This window comes from Trachinotus anak, unplaced genomic scaffold (assembly GCF_046630095.1).
Source record: "Trachinotus anak isolate AG129_WGS33_773 ecotype Australia unplaced genomic scaffold, CSIRO_AGI_Tana_v1 ptg000010l, whole genome shotgun sequence".
NCBI classification, from domain to species: domain Eukaryota; kingdom Metazoa; phylum Chordata; class Actinopteri; order Carangiformes; family Carangidae; genus Trachinotus; species Trachinotus anak.
The window spans coordinates 3308933-3323367 of NW_027273861.1; the positions used below are offsets into that span (position 1 = coordinate 3308933).

At 43.2% G+C, this 14435-nt stretch overlaps 2 protein-coding genes across 5 annotated transcripts; one reads left to right on the forward strand and one right to left on the reverse strand.

Annotated features, from left to right (window-relative positions):
* Positions 1–94: 94 nt before the first annotated feature.
* cep135 (centrosomal protein 135) lies at positions 95–9289 on the forward strand. 4 transcript variants are annotated; one of them, XM_071486898.1, is made up of 26 exons: positions 95–342; positions 693–820; positions 926–1116; positions 1193–1360; positions 1532–1673; positions 1802–1886; positions 1984–2112; positions 2280–2495; positions 2621–2686; positions 2819–2969; positions 3069–3298; positions 3404–3559; positions 3645–3782; positions 4426–4503; positions 4666–4817; positions 5033–5148; positions 5242–5396; positions 5663–5718; positions 5813–5981; positions 6096–6206; positions 6369–6554; positions 6686–6895; positions 7048–7250; positions 7356–7460; positions 8477–8632; positions 8830–9289. In XM_071486898.1, the coding sequence occupies exons 2-26, from the start codon at positions 708–710 to the stop codon at positions 8849–8851; spliced, it is 3504 nt and encodes a 1167-aa protein (XP_071342999.1). In that variant the 5' UTR covers positions 95–342; positions 693–707; the 3' UTR covers positions 8852–9289. The 4 variants fall into 4 exon arrangements, 3 of the variants coding, with proteins under 3 accessions (XP_071342999.1, XP_071343000.1, XP_071343001.1); XM_071486899.1 differs by having other exon boundaries at positions 6695–6895; XR_011692331.1 differs by lacking the exon at positions 8830–9289 and having other exon boundaries at positions 7356–7790; positions 8477–8616.
* On the reverse strand, positions 9282–11958 carry chst14 (carbohydrate (N-acetylgalactosamine 4-0) sulfotransferase 14). Its single transcript, XM_071486905.1, has 2 exons — positions 11348–11958; positions 9282–10657 (listed from the first exon to the last, which is right to left on the reverse strand). Exons 1-2 carry the CDS (start codon positions 11639–11641, stop codon positions 9830–9832), a joined length of 1122 nt encoding a protein of 373 aa, XP_071343006.1. The 5' UTR covers positions 11642–11958; the 3' UTR covers positions 9282–9829.
* Positions 11959–14435: the final 2477 nt, after the last annotated feature.

Here is a 14435-nt window from a genome sequence, read left to right on the forward strand (position 1 = left end):
TCGGTTATGTGCTTGTGCTCAATCAGGACCCCGCCCCTCCGCCTAATGCGCGGACAGGGCCGGTTCACAAAACAAGCCGCCCCAGACACTCAGCAGCGTGTCTAACTTCCATGGTGACGAATCCAAACCAGAGATCAGCGGCGCTCTTTTCAAACCCCTTTACCGCGGAAACATGTCAACGGAAGAGCTTTTGATTATTAAACTAACGGAGAACAAGATGCAACAATGAATCTTATGTATTTAATTCGTTCGAGCGAGACATTTATGTCAGTGATGTAGAAATAAGTTTGCGTAGGTTAAGCTAACGTTAGCTGTCAGGAAACTAGTGTCCTTCCAAACAAGGTAGGTTGAGGCAAACTTCCTGGGATTTAAGGCCATTGAAGTGGTTAACGGTAGTCAAACGGTGCCGAGCAGCGGGCTAATGCTACATGTTATCATTGAAAAGCCGATAGCTCAATAGATTAGCACGCAGAATACTAATATTGATTTATTAGCTACTTAGCGTTAAGATAGCTAGCCAATGTTAGCCAACATCAGACGCCTGGCTAACGGTAGCAAGCTTAACTAGCCACTGTCCGTTACTCTTAACCTGACACAGTTCTCAACAATTAAGGTTGTTTCATGTGTCTTCTTAGTTTAGCTAACTTGCTAACCAATGTAAACGCTGCGATGTTGTGCCACTGTAACTTCAGCGCCACATCGCAGCCATGAACAGCAGCGCAGAGAGGAAGTTCGTAAACCTGAGGAAGCGATTGGATCAGCTGGGCTACCGACAGCCACTGGGAATAGAGTCACTGCCACTAGTGGAGAAGCTGTTCAGGTAAAACCTTTAGCCTCTCTGCTCCTCCTCGCCGGAACCCTCCTATCAGCCAACCACTCACTGTGGATTAAATGTATTTGAGACAGATCTTCCTCTGTGTTACAGTGACCTAGTCCACACCACTGAGAGCCTGCGCAATGCCAAACTGTCAGCAGGTAAGATCGAGAAAGAAACCCGAAACTGCGATGCTCTTCTGGAGCCGTACAGGACAGAGAATGCCCGACTGGTGAGGGAGAACAATGAGCTGCACCTTGAAGTCCTGAAGCTGAAGGAGGACAAGGATCGTGTCACCAGAGGTGAGCCGTGATAACCAGCCACCCCCTTTACTGACACACAAATCCACAAAAGACTCACAATCTTGTCTCGTTTCAGAGCTCAAGACCCACATCAGAAAACTGGACCATGAGACATCAGACCTTAAGTTTTTAAATAATCAGTATGTGCACAAAGTTCGTTGCCTGGAGAAGGATAGCAAGGCGAAAGCTGAGCGCATCCAGCAGCTGCAGGAGAAGAATATGCAAGCTGTGGTGCAAACACCAGGTAAACTCCAGGAGTCTGCACTGAGCCCTTTGAGTACACACTGAAAGTTATATTTGATATTTTGATACATTTCTTTTCAGTTGAATCAAATCTTGTGTTTCTTGAAAGAAAGGATCAGATTATATTTGACCTGAGCAGTCAAAAATCTGGTGTTAACCGTGACATTCACAGGTGGAAAGAAGCGCAGTATTCCTTTCAGACGTCAGAGGATGCAGATTGATGAGCTCATACCTCCGTCCTCCACATCAGCTTACCCTGTGTCACAGCCTGATGACCCGTACGTAGCTGACCTACTGCAGTTAGCAGACTCAAGGTTGGTTTTCTTTTCTAACAGCTGAATCGTATTATTTAGAGAAGCGGTTGTCACTTGATGGATGTGATGATTGCAGATGCTTGTATTTGCATAATTTCTGTGTGACTCACTGTAATTTTGATTCGTAGAATTCATGAGCTACAGGAAGACATCATAAAGGTCAAACTGGACCTGGAAAATGCTCAAGAATATATAAAACACTTAAACACACAGGTAAAAAATAATAATCTAGAAGATTATAAAATTCTGAGGCATTAACTGTTATTATGAGAGCTTTAGGTGCTGTTTTATTCTTGTTTACCTCTATTAGGTGGAGGAGAGGGACAAAGAGATCGAGCGTCTGAATTGTGTTCTCCACGGAGGACGACCTCATGATGTAATTTCTCTCGAGGCTCAAAACATCAGCAATGAGAAACTGATTTCCCATCTCAACCTTCAGGCGAGTGTAGTTGTTATAGAGGATATTCACTGTCCTTTATCAGTGCATATGGAATATTTTTGATGCACGACGGTCTTGAGCCTAGTTCCTCTGGAAGGAAAGAGGTCTGCTTGGTTGTTATCCACCCCCTGTCTGTTGACTGTCAGCTGCTACTTTGTGTTGCACAGATTGAGTACCTACAGGAGACCAATAGGACACTGGAGGAGAAGGTAGAGGGACTGCAACAGAGGAAGAAAGATGCCTCGACTGAAGTGGCTAATCTGTCTTTAAAGAACCTGGAACTGTGTGAAGAGCTTACACACATAGACGACCTCGCAAAGCGCCTGGAGATGGACAAAGAGCGGGTGTTGGAAACCGCTGACATGGAACTACAGGAAACTAATGTGAGAATATGAAAATTCAGGAAGAAAGACATGAAATGATTTACAGGCATCAGTTAAAAGTACACAAGGTTACAAAGTGTTAAAATAATGACAACCTACAAAACTGAAATGTGTTTTCTCAACAGAAAGAAATTCAAAGGCAACAGAAAATCATAAAAGACTTGGAGGATATAATCACAAAAACAAGAAAGGTATTTTCAGTAAATGTTCTGTTCTGATTCTGTATTTTCATATTGAGAATACTCCTGGACTAAAGTGAGTAATTCCTGAGTGAACAAACACCACCATTCTTTGCCAAAAATGTTGGAAATGATTGAATTCAGGAGCAGTCTGAAGGCGACTTTGAAAGAGACCGTCTGAGAGATCAGCTGGTGGAGCTCAAAGAGCAGAATGAGAAAATGGAGGGACTGGTGAATTTCCTGGAGCAGGAGAAAATCAGGCTGCAGGACAAAGTGGAGAGAATGATGGCAGCCGGTAAGCAGCCTCGTGGTGTACCTCAGCTGTTGAACACTCTTCTTTTAGCAGCTTTACATTGTTGACATGAAATATTACTGACTTTTTACCGTTTCCTAGACAAAGACCTGGTGCTGGAGCTGGAGACACTGCGGGCTAAACACGGTGTCTGTGGAAGGGAGCGCTCACCATCTCGTCTAGACGCATTTGTCAAGAGTCTAGAGGAGGAGAGAGATTACTATCGGCAGGAGGCTGAGCGCTACAAAAGAGTCAGAGGGGCTGGTGGTCTGGACTTAAGCCCCAGCTGCAGTCCACGCAGAGGCAGTAGTCCGAGGTCCAAAGTAACGAGGGTAAGAAAGTTTTAAATTTGAGGATTTTTTTTTAAGTGGAGTCTTTAATAATTTCTTATAGAACTGTCGCAAGAAGTCCACAGTTGAATGGCTCCATATTTTCAGGGAGGTTTTGCAGAAGCAGAACTGCTTCGTGTAGTGAAGGAAAGAGACGAGCTGAAGGCTGCTCTGCTGGACTTTGAGAAGCACATGGAGGACATCCAAAACAATGTGAAGGCCGTCTGCACTGAGAGAGACCACTTCAAAGCCCTGTATAGACAGGTGAGTTTTAAATACAACGTATCATTAGGTATGTGCTTGACAGGACGTATGTCACACTGCTAAAGACCTGATGTTGTTCGCTCAGGCTCAAGAGGATTTGAAGCTGGCCCGTAGCTCAGATAAGTCAGCTGACATCTTGAACCTGCAGGAGGAGCTTAAACAGGCAGAAATCAAAATGGAGCAGATGAGCATTGAAAGAGACACACTGATGGAGAGATTAAAGGTTAGTCCCAGAGCAATGACTTCCTGCACGTGATTCTGCTGCACCATAGACTTATGGTACAGTGTATATAATATATGGTATACTCTCTATATTACCATGTAATGATGTATAGATAAGTTAATAAATCAGCAGTGAAACAGGATTTCTGCAGTACATACTGTGATCTGTATCTACCATTGGTCAGACTGAAATTTTTAGCCAGTTGCAGCTGTTGATTCTGTCTGTCGTCAGCTTTTGTTAACATGGTTACTTTAGTAATGTCACAAGTTCCTGCACAGTTAAGCTCATCTGGAATGTTGCAGCTTAAACCATTAGTCAATAAATCAATGAGATGATCAACAGACAATTGTTCAGCAACACTTTTAATAAGTGATCAGTTGTTTCAGTCATTTTTTTTTTGTTTGTTTGTTGTTTTTTCTTTAAGGAAGAATTGTTTCCAAGCTTTTCATTGTGAATATTTGCTGGTTTCCTTAGTTTTCTTTTACAGTCTTTTACAGTACATTTGCAGACATCACCTTGGACTTGTTGTGAACATTTCTCAGTGTTTTCTGACATTTTATATCAAAAATCTTGAAAATGAAAATAATCTTTATTCACAACTCCATTTGAAAATGTCCCACACTAACATTCAAACATGTTGCAGGTTGCCCAGACCTCAGCTCTCACAGACAGACAGGGAGAGGAGAGGAGGGTTCTTGACCTGGAAGATGCTGTTCAGAGTGTAAGCCTGCCGGATGCTTCAGTAGAAACTCTGCTTCTTCACCACAGCTTCTTCAAAAGTCCCAGCAAAGAATCATCATAATGTTCAGCACTGTCACTTTGCTCCTAAGTAGCTTTGTGTTGCTGTGTTTTCACCCGGCTCGTTGTGTGTATCATGGTGCAGCTGGAGGAGGAGAAGCTGGACCTGCAGTCACAGGTGTGTCTGCTGAAGGAGAGCAGGGAAGCTGTGCAGGAGGAGCTGAAGGTTCGGTCTGCTGCTCTGGTCCAGAATGCAGAGGAGGCGGCCCAGCAGAGGGCAGAGTCCAACGCTCTGAGGTTTGTTTTGAAATGTGGAATAAAAGATGAAATGTTCATAACAGAACCATGGATCTGATGGTGATACGCTTTTAAAAATGTATGATGTTGTCAGTGTCTTCACACTACACTTTGTGTTCCTGTCAACAAACTGCTAATTGTCAGGGGTTTGTCGTGTTTATTGCCAGTGTATTAGAGATGGACTGACTGGCTTTTCCCTGCCTGTCTGTCTGTAGGCTGCTGCAGGAGCAGATGGAGCAGTCACTGTCTGACACCCAGCACAGGCTGTCTGTGAAGATGAATGAGCTGCGCGCTGCCCATGAGCAGATAGAGAAACTGGAGGAGAGGCTAGGTGAGTATTTGTTTGATCAGTGTTGCGTTGTTCTGCTGCAGTCTCTTCTCTGTGGTTGCTCAGTTGTTTTCGTGATGTGGGTTTGTCTGCCAGGGGAGCTGAGTCAGCGGGGCTCCAAGCACAAGCAAGACGTGGCTGTTCTTCAGAAGTCGGTCTCTGCCCTGGACAGAGAGAAAGATGCTCTGCAGGATGAAGTCGATCAAAAGACGGAGAAGCTGGTTGCTCTCCAGGAGGAGCTGTCCAAGAAGGTATGTGTCACAAACGAATACCATCAAGAGTATGAGCTTTTATTAAAGTACAAGTTCACATTTATTTCAAGCCTGTCTTGAAAACAGCACTGACATCCCTTTATGCACAATGAAAAGGTATTGATCCCTGTAATCATTTCTCCTGTCCATACTGGCTATGAAAAGGTCCCGTCCTCAGTTCCACTGTACAGTAAGTGAAGGTGGTGACTCTTTCTGTGTCATAAGTTGAAAACAAATGAAGCTCAGTTTTTGTTGTATTTCCACAGGAAAACACCCTTGAAGGCCTGAGACTCACAGTTACCAAAATGGATAACTCAATAGCGTGAGTGTCTTGGACTTCAAGCTGACAGGGTCAGTTTTCAATACAACAGAGCGTCATGATAAATTCTCACACAAATAATGCATGATCCTTGCAGTCAGCTGCAGGGGGCGTTAAACAGCCGGGAGAGGGAGATAACCAGCCTGAGGAGACAGCTGGATGCTGCTCAGGAGGAGCTCGCTGGGCTCAGGAGAGACAAAGAAGTCACAGTCAGAGAGAACAGGAGGCTGCAGGATGACCTGGCCACAATGACCAGAGAGAACCAAGTACGTAATAAAGCTTGTATTCAGTTGTTCCTGCTGTGTCGTGTGCAGAGAAAGAGAAGGAAAATAAAGGAAATCGAGGAAGAAATAACAGCAGCTCTTCTGGTGTTTGTCCAGGCTGTACATATGGAGATGGAAGAGGCGTTGCACGAGAAGGATGAGCTGAAGCTGAGAGTCCACTCTTACATTTCTGAGGTGTCCAGAATCGAGAAACTGATGGCCACAAAGGCAAGAGAGGACTGTTCACTCCTACAGCTGTTCAAGACTCTTTGTAGTAGATAATGTCTGTGTGATACTCTGGGATGGAAGAATCTTTTTTTTTTCCATTCAGTATCTGGACATCCTATAGGTGTCCACTCAGTCTCACCAAGCTAGGTGTTTGACCCACAGGAGCAGGAGAACAGGGACTTGCTGGAGAGGTTCAGAATGGCTCACTCTGAGGTGGAGGAGCACCAGCAGAAGCTGCAGCAGGCTGAGGGCCTCAACAACTCCATCCGCCTGGAGCTGCTCTCTTCAGACACAGAACGCAGGCACCTCCGCGATACTGTCGGCCACCAGGAAAGAGAAATCCAACAGGTGAGACGTGCTGGAACAAGCAGCTGATACATTCATACTAGGGAGGAAGATTTTTCCTTTTTTTTTTTTTTGTCTTTTTTTTTTTAACCCATGTGAGATAAATGTACCTTTCACCCTGCTGTTTTCCTAAGCACATGCAGGCCCTGCAAGCTTATGAGGCCCAGGTATCCTCGCTGGTTCGTGGGATGTCCCGACTGGAGGAGGAGCTACACAAAGCTCAGGAGGAGAAGGCAGCTCTCCTCTCAGATCTGGCTTCTGTCAGGGAGCTCTGTGTCAAACTGGACTCTGGCAAGGAGCTCACTGCACGTCAGCTCACCTCCAAGAGCATGGACCTGGAGAGGGTGAGCTTTACTGTGGCTGTGACTCAGGTTTAAACATGGGTGCGGGCTGTGAAGTGTTGGCACGTTCCACTACGCGTGCACGCTGCCTCACCAGCAGCAGTTATCTGTCTTGAGACACTTGTGCTTTCTGTCAATGTGTGCGTGGTTTTTAGGTCACAGGAGAGCTGGAGGATGTTCGGTCAGAGGCCGAGCTACTTAAGAAGCAACTGGCCAGTGAGAGGTTGACTGTCCGTAACCTGGAAACACTGCTCTCAACCAATCGGCACAAGGAGTTCCAAACTCACCTGACGGCCAGCGAGAGGGAGTCAGAGCTGAAAGTCCTTCGTGACAGGCTCACGCTGGCTGACAGCAAAACGTAAACAAACCCCCTCAATAAAACTGCTTGGACTTCTTACAACTGAGTAGAATATTGAATGTTTTAAAGATGTTGAATATAATTTGTGTGTGTACGTACACTCAGTGCGGAGCATGCCCGGGAGGTGTTGCAGCTCCGTGGTAAAGTGTCTCAGCTGCAGACGGAGATGGACGTTCTGAAAAGACAGTTAACCACTGAACGCTTTGAACGGTGAGGTCGACAACTGTTGGTCTTCACACTGAAACTGACTTTTCCACTACCCCCACCCCCACAGGACAGGAATCACTTGATGATTTAATGACATGAAAGGAAGTCTACAGATGGGTGATAAATGAAAGGAAAAACCAACATGAAGTGTCTTAGTCAGTTGTCAGCCTCCATCTGCCTGAACAGCTTCACTGCTCCTTGATTCTGACTCTCCAAGCTTCTGAGTCCCCGTGGTGTTTAGATGACGGTGGTGCAGAGCACTGTCTAACATGTCGCTCCAGAATCTCCCATTGGTCTTCAGCTGGGCTGAGTGGCTGGTGCTGTTTTCACCTTGTGAGTCTGTGTGAGATCATGGTAAAAAGTGGTCCTGTAGCAGAAACGACAATGCAGTTAACCGTAGTTCAAATACAAAGCAGGAAACTTTATAGCTGTTGCTAATTTAATTTTCAACTCTTGTCCCTAGTTGGGTTTTTAGTCTTCATTATCGTAAGACCACAATGCACTACAGGTATGAAAGGAGAGCTTAATAATATATTGAAATGCATAGATTATGAGGTTAGGCCTCAGAAGAATAAACAACACAAAACAGACAAATGACACAGTTAGCTAAAAATGTACAGATGTACATGCTAAAAAGAGACAGCAACGGCACCACAAGCAGACCAATAGTCAGACAGAGCTTTGGTTATCTTTTAGCCGACACTCAACCTTTGTTCTAAAGGAATTTATATCTGGGGTTGATTTGATTTCAGTTGTTAATGTGTTCCAAAGTTCACAGCCCTGTGTGGACAGAGCTGATTGTCTAAATGTAGATCTAGAATGTGGTACTTTGTAGTTGCCATTCATCACCCTCCTAGTTACTCTGGGATTATTTTTGATTTAATCTCTACATATAGTTATAGAAAAGTGTTACTTACACAGTGATTACCTGAGTCGGAATGTACTTCAAAAGCTTTAATGGACGTATTACAGGGTGGAGATGCAGTACATTCTGATCCTCTCACTCTCTCTGTCCTCAGAGAGAGGGCCATCCAGGAGCTGCGCAGACAGGGGTTGTCGTTCTCATCCCTCCAGAGCTCGTCACCCCTCAGCATCTCCACCAGTTCTCATCACACCTCCCCAGAGCGCTCCATCCTCCGAAGTCTGGAGCGCTCCTCTGACAAGTCAGCAGACAAGTAAGACTGTGAACATGAGTGATGAAGCTGTTTTTAGGGCTCATTATTTTTGGATGTGTGGGGGAATAAAATCTGGGTTATAAACCAAATCATGTCCTTTGATGATGAAAAAATATAAATATATATAAAAATAAATAGAAACTATTTTTAACTATTACTTCTCATTTCACTGAACTTTCTTTCCTTCCTCTTTTCAGAAGTGTGAGCTTCAAGGATTAAGAGCAGACAGACAAATGAAGGTGCTGATGAGTGAGTCACAAACCACTAGAAGCCTGTACTTGAAGTGTCGACATGAACTGTGAACGCTGTTATAAGCCTCGGCATTAATTAGCCTGTATCATCCCTCGGTGCCACTTTAAATCCCCGTCTGTCCTGAAGCTCCCAGGATGAAATCATGCTCACTAAAGCTAAAGACAGTGCTAACTTTTGATCAAATTGTTACATAACCGGAGCATCCTCCCTGTCAGTATGTGGTACTTTTGTTTTCAGCAACTATAACTTTACACATGTAGCAAGAGAAGTGTTCGTTCAGGTTCTGTGGTTCTGTGTATTATGCTTCATATTCCTGTTTTTTTTTTTTTTTTTTTTTTTATTGATGTCTAAATTATTAAATTATTCAGAAAATAAAATGATACAAAAGCACAGATACTACAGTGATTTACGTCACAAAACTTGGACTTCTGCTTTTATTTGATGGTGTATAGTCCAAAGTAAATAGAAAAGATAGGAAAGAGAGGCTGTGACATACAAAAAAACAAAAAACACACAAGCTTGATTTAAACCCCACAACCCTCTTGAGTATGTGGTTTGTGTTTTAGCCTGCTAAACCACTGGATGCCCACTGAAGCCATTAACCCCTGACCTCCTCCAATATCTACATGAAGAAACAAGCAAAATACAAAGTCTGGTCTTGCAACCTTATTTAAAATTTGCATTCATATATATATTGAATTGATTCATTTACTGTAACAGTGCATGTAACATACATCTCAGCAACTCTTTCCTTTGTCTGCAGCTGATTTCAAGCTTTAGTGGTTTTGAAGTCAAGTCTCCATCTCATCCAATAATCAACATTTTTGCAATGATGTGAGGACATCTCAAGTAAAAGTGTAACAGCTGTCATCGTTCCCTACGCATAAAAATATTACAAATGATTCTTTATAAAAAATAATCTCCAAACTATCAGACATTGCACATTTAATGCCGGCAGTGTTCAGTGGTTGTGTTGGGGAGCGGATAGGTGAAGAGGGAAAAGTCTAAAATGTACTTGGGCAGGAGTTCCCTCAGGAGCTTCTGTGGTAGGCTGCACAGGTAATAGTGCAGCGTCTCCGTGGTGACGGGCTTGTACCACGTTTGCCTCTCTGGGAAGTGAACAAACGGAGGCGCTCCGATGCGCTGGAGCACAAACTCTGCATCGCCCTCCAGGTGTTCGTAGGAGCCGATGAAGTCATAAGACACAGCACAAGGTTGGCATAGGTTGTACACCGGCATCCAGTGCTCGTTCATGCGCTCCACGTCCTCATCCAGCAGGTAACGGACAAACTCTGCAAAGGTCACATCATCTCCTGTTACGGATGCGTCCTTGGCGCGACCCTTTCTGTATCGCTTCACGATCTCAACGCCGTACTTCTTCTGGTAAGACTCGATCTCTCCGAACTTGTTCCTGTACGCAGACAGCAGCCGCTCCATGGGCTCCCGCACAAACATGAATTTGAAGTAGTGCTTGAGGCGGTAGCGGATCTCCTCGGGTTTCAGGGAGGACAGGAAGACCAGGTCGCTGCGGTGGTCCATCTTGATGTTGACGTCCACACTCTCCAGCGCTCCGCTCAGGACCTTCAGGACCCGCTTCCAGTTGGAGCAGGCCACCTTGGGGACGTAGCAGTAGAGGAAGTGGTACTTGTCATTCACCAGGATGTGCTGCAGCAGCGTCTTCCTCTGCAGGGGGCTCAGGGACCAAATGCTGTGGGGCATGTTCTTCTGGCTGCACATGGTCCTGATGGTCCGGTTGCGGATCTCCTGGAGGATCTACATGTGAACACAAATCAGAGAGTTGAAGGAGCATTTGACCCATTTTAAACCAGTTTACTAGTATAACTCAAAACAGCTGTATAATGTGTTGGAAGACTTTCTTAAGGTTTAAGAGGATTATGGGAAGTGAAGTCCAGTGTTTTTTGTCTTTTCTTTTAAACTGACCCACTGTTGGAAATAAAAGTTAGGATATCTGAGCCTCTACAGCTTCAGTTTTGATCATTCATCTTTTACATCTGCCCCCCAACTTGATGGAAGTATGTTACTAAATTGATGGAGTACCCCTGCTGAGAGCAGATGTATGGAAGTAGATCAAAGTTAGAAATGAACAACATGCACACTCAGATTAAGACATTTATCATTGGAGTTGGCCATGGAAGGCAAATCCACATAGCTGCCACTTGAACCAACCCCTAAACCTTGCAGGAATGTTTCTGATCAGCATATTAAGTCCGGTTTAAAAAGACAGAATTGACAAATAAACGTGTTTAGTAGCTGTTATCAGTTGACAGCTATGGTTTCCTGCCAAATGTATGTCACTGAGGAAATGGCTTTACAGCTTTTATTCCTGTTTTCGACAGATCGACTAATATTGTGAAATACCAGGAGACAAAGCAAAATCTCTGCAGGCTACACTGAGCCTGGTAAACCTCCAGCAGAGCTTCACGGTGAGCTACAAGACTCTACCTGGGACTCCACGTCCACGGCAGCCGAGCTGTGTTTCCCAGCCTGTCGGATGAAGTCCAGCCGCTTGCCGTCACCCCGGGGTGGAGGCGTATCCATGCTGTTCAGCATTCCTTTCTCTATCATGAGCAGCAGGCCTCCGGATGCGACGATCACCAGGAACGTTAGCACCGACGGCAGCACGGCGGAGCTGCGGCGGACAGAGCCCGGGCTCACCGTCGTCCTGAAGTTCATAACCGAGCCGCTCCGCGCTGCCCCGGCCCGTTTCATCCCGTAGTCCTGCCTGCGAGGAACCATGCTGCGTGTCCGGCTGCGGTGCTCGATACCTATCGGCCTTTTAAAGTTTACAGACAACTACTACGTGAGAGGGGACCGCTGGTTATCTACCACGTACCCATACCTAACTTTTAAACTGCGTGAAGTCAGCGAGCGTTAATATATATAATTCCTGTATGAACCGTCAAAATAAAACTCGTTTGACATGTTGGATATTGGAAATCCTTTGTCTTAAACAAATGTCTACAGTGTAAAAACGTCCTTTATCTGGACGATGTTAATGTTTTTGTTTCCTATTAGTTTCCTCTCCCAGGGCGTTTTCATCTGGGGACGCTAATATCAGAACAATTAATAAAAAAAAGATATCCGGTTAACATTTTCAAAATAAAGTCCTCTCTGGCGGTTTTTTTTTTTTTTTACTACAGAGGATGTAAACATTTACAAGGATTAATATGTAGAAAACTCCAAATGATTTTATTTTGTCAGAATACATTAATGTAGGCATATTTGTAACTAGAAAGATGTGTGAACTTTGTGCTTAAGGGGCCTTGCAGAGGGAGGTGCCCTGAACACAGTCCCCAGCACCTCCTCTTAGGGGATCCTGAAGTACCCTCGGGCCATCTGGGAGATGTAGTTCAGTTTCTGTATGCTGGCTTTGCCTCGCTTAGCTAAAGCTTTGGAGACCCTCAAAGAACCCTTGAACCATAACTTCAAAGTTTTTCAGAAATTTGACTTTCACTCCACTTTATAGCCGCAGCACTTGAATTATAATAGCCCACTTGATTCTAGTGTTTATCACTGGTCACACATATCCATAGTTTACACTTCTTGGTGCCGATTCTCTGCTGCATTCACTTTCTCCAAGTGGTTTATGCTCCCAATCAGAAATAACCATCATATAGCAGTGTTTCACAGGGCTGGTGCTGTTAGTTTCAAGTCTGCAACCCAGTGAATTAACAGAATTGTTTGTCACAAACAAGTTGTTGAAATTTGCCACATCAACTCCCTCCTCTCAATATGGAGGAACGGCGAGCTGACGAGCTGACTCAGTCACATCCACCCGTCAATCCACTCAATCATAATCACATCACTTTTTACTATAATAGTCTGATTCAAAACCTAATCAGAAAATCACTGTGCATAATCACCAATAAATCCTGTGTATTTAAAGTCTTGAACCAGATGCTAAAACACATGAACCTTTCAGATTAGGTCTGTTATTTACTCCCAGTCTTTTCCCAGAGCCCAAACTCTTAACAAAATCACCTTCAGCTCCAAATGACTCTGAAGCTCATCACTTTCTACCTAAAAGGCAAACAAGGCCTACACAATCTTTTACAAACACAAAAAACGTATCTGCATTTCTAATCAATGTGCAGTTGTGAGACCAGGAGTTAACTTTTCATCCAGTGTGATTAACATGATAATGCAAAGAATGTACTTTTGTTAACCATATTTTTTTTCTTGGTTATATCAACTTTGTTATATTAGATCTAGATACAGGGTTATATTTACTCCTTCAGGTTGTAAAACTTATATTAACACAGATAAAATAGATTATAATAACCCTTTTCATACTTCCTGCATAATGTAATTTATATGAGTAAAATTGTTTAAATATTAGTTAAAACATATTTCTTTGTTAATTTTTTGAGACTGGACAGCTAAAACAAGCTTTTCAGCCTTGGTGAAATGTATTGTTTGCAGGTTAAAGTCTGATGTTTAGAGCTTGTTCTTCAGCCCTTTCATGCCAGGGATCCCTAAATGATGACCACTGTATGGTTTATTATTATTAATAATAATAATAATAATAATACATTTTATTTATAGAGTGCTTTTCATTGTACTCAAAGATGCTTTACTGTCTTTAAGAGTTTAAAATGAACAAGAAAGATGATACAATGCAACATACAGTATGACACACATTAATCATTAATCACACATTAAAAACAGTTTTGTTTTTGATAAGGAACTGTTCAAAAATTATTGGGATGGGGAGGGGGTTAAATCTTAGATTTAATTTTGTAAACGAACCTCCTGATCATTCTTAATATTTTCTCTGGACCCTCACCTTGACCTCAAAAAAAAAAAAAAAAAAAAAAAAATGCAGATGCCCCCACTATTTGAAAATAATATTTTTGTATAACGAGCTACTCGAAAAATCCACAGCAAGTGAACAGAGTATTAGATCACATTCACCAAGATACAGCCTGATATTTATGAGAGTTGACTGTCCCTTAAATCGGTGACATAATGCTTGATTGGGTGTGTTTTGTTTTGTTTTGTTTTTTAAAAAAAGCTAAATATGTTAAATATTAAACCAAAAGCCATCTTTGTCTATTTATCATTTATTTCTTTACAATAATTTTCACAAAAGGTATTCTGGATGAGAAACTGTGAAAAGTCATCTTCCCTTCAGCAACAATAAAAACACAAAACCTTCCCCCTTTGCTAACCTCATTCCCCCCTAATACTCTTTGTACAGTCCCTAACATTTTATTGAAGAACACTAGAGTTATCTATGGGCAGTATGAAGACACACTGGCTCTCTGTAGTTATGCTCCTATAATTATAGGCTCATAAATATGAATTTAAACTAATATTTTCACTGGGGAGCCTTTATTCTGGAGGGTTATTATTTCTGTTATATCAGCTGAAACAGAGTGTTATAAATAGACCTACAGTAGAATGATTAGTTCACGGCACACTCCCCATACAGTAAACCACAGCACATCCCAGTGTCCCCTCGTGTCTATACTTCCGAAAGGCACGAGTTTACGTTACGGTAACGTACTCGCATGGTGACAGGAGCTGG

Bases quoted from the DNA above. Each gene is read 5' to 3' on its own strand.
- cep135 (XM_071486898.1), top strand. From the start codon at position 708: ATGAACAGCAGCGCAGAGAGGAAGTTCGTAAACCTGAGGAAGCGATTG. The intron at 5,982-6,095 runs GTACGTAATAAA...GTGTTTGTCCAG, and splicing joins CAATGACCAGAGAGAACCAA to GCTGTACATATGGAGATGGA. The intron at 6,207-6,368 runs GCAAGAGAGGAC...TTTGACCCACAG, and splicing joins AGAAACTGATGGCCACAAAG to GAGCAGGAGAACAGGGACTT.
- chst14 (XM_071486905.1), bottom strand. From the start codon at position 11,641: ATGGTTCCTCGCAGGCAGGACTACGGGATGAAACGGGCCGGGGCAGCG. The intron at 10,658-11,347 runs GTAGAGTCTTGT...GTTCACATGTAG, and splicing joins CCGTGGACGTGGAGTCCCAG to ATCCTCCAGGAGATCCGCAA.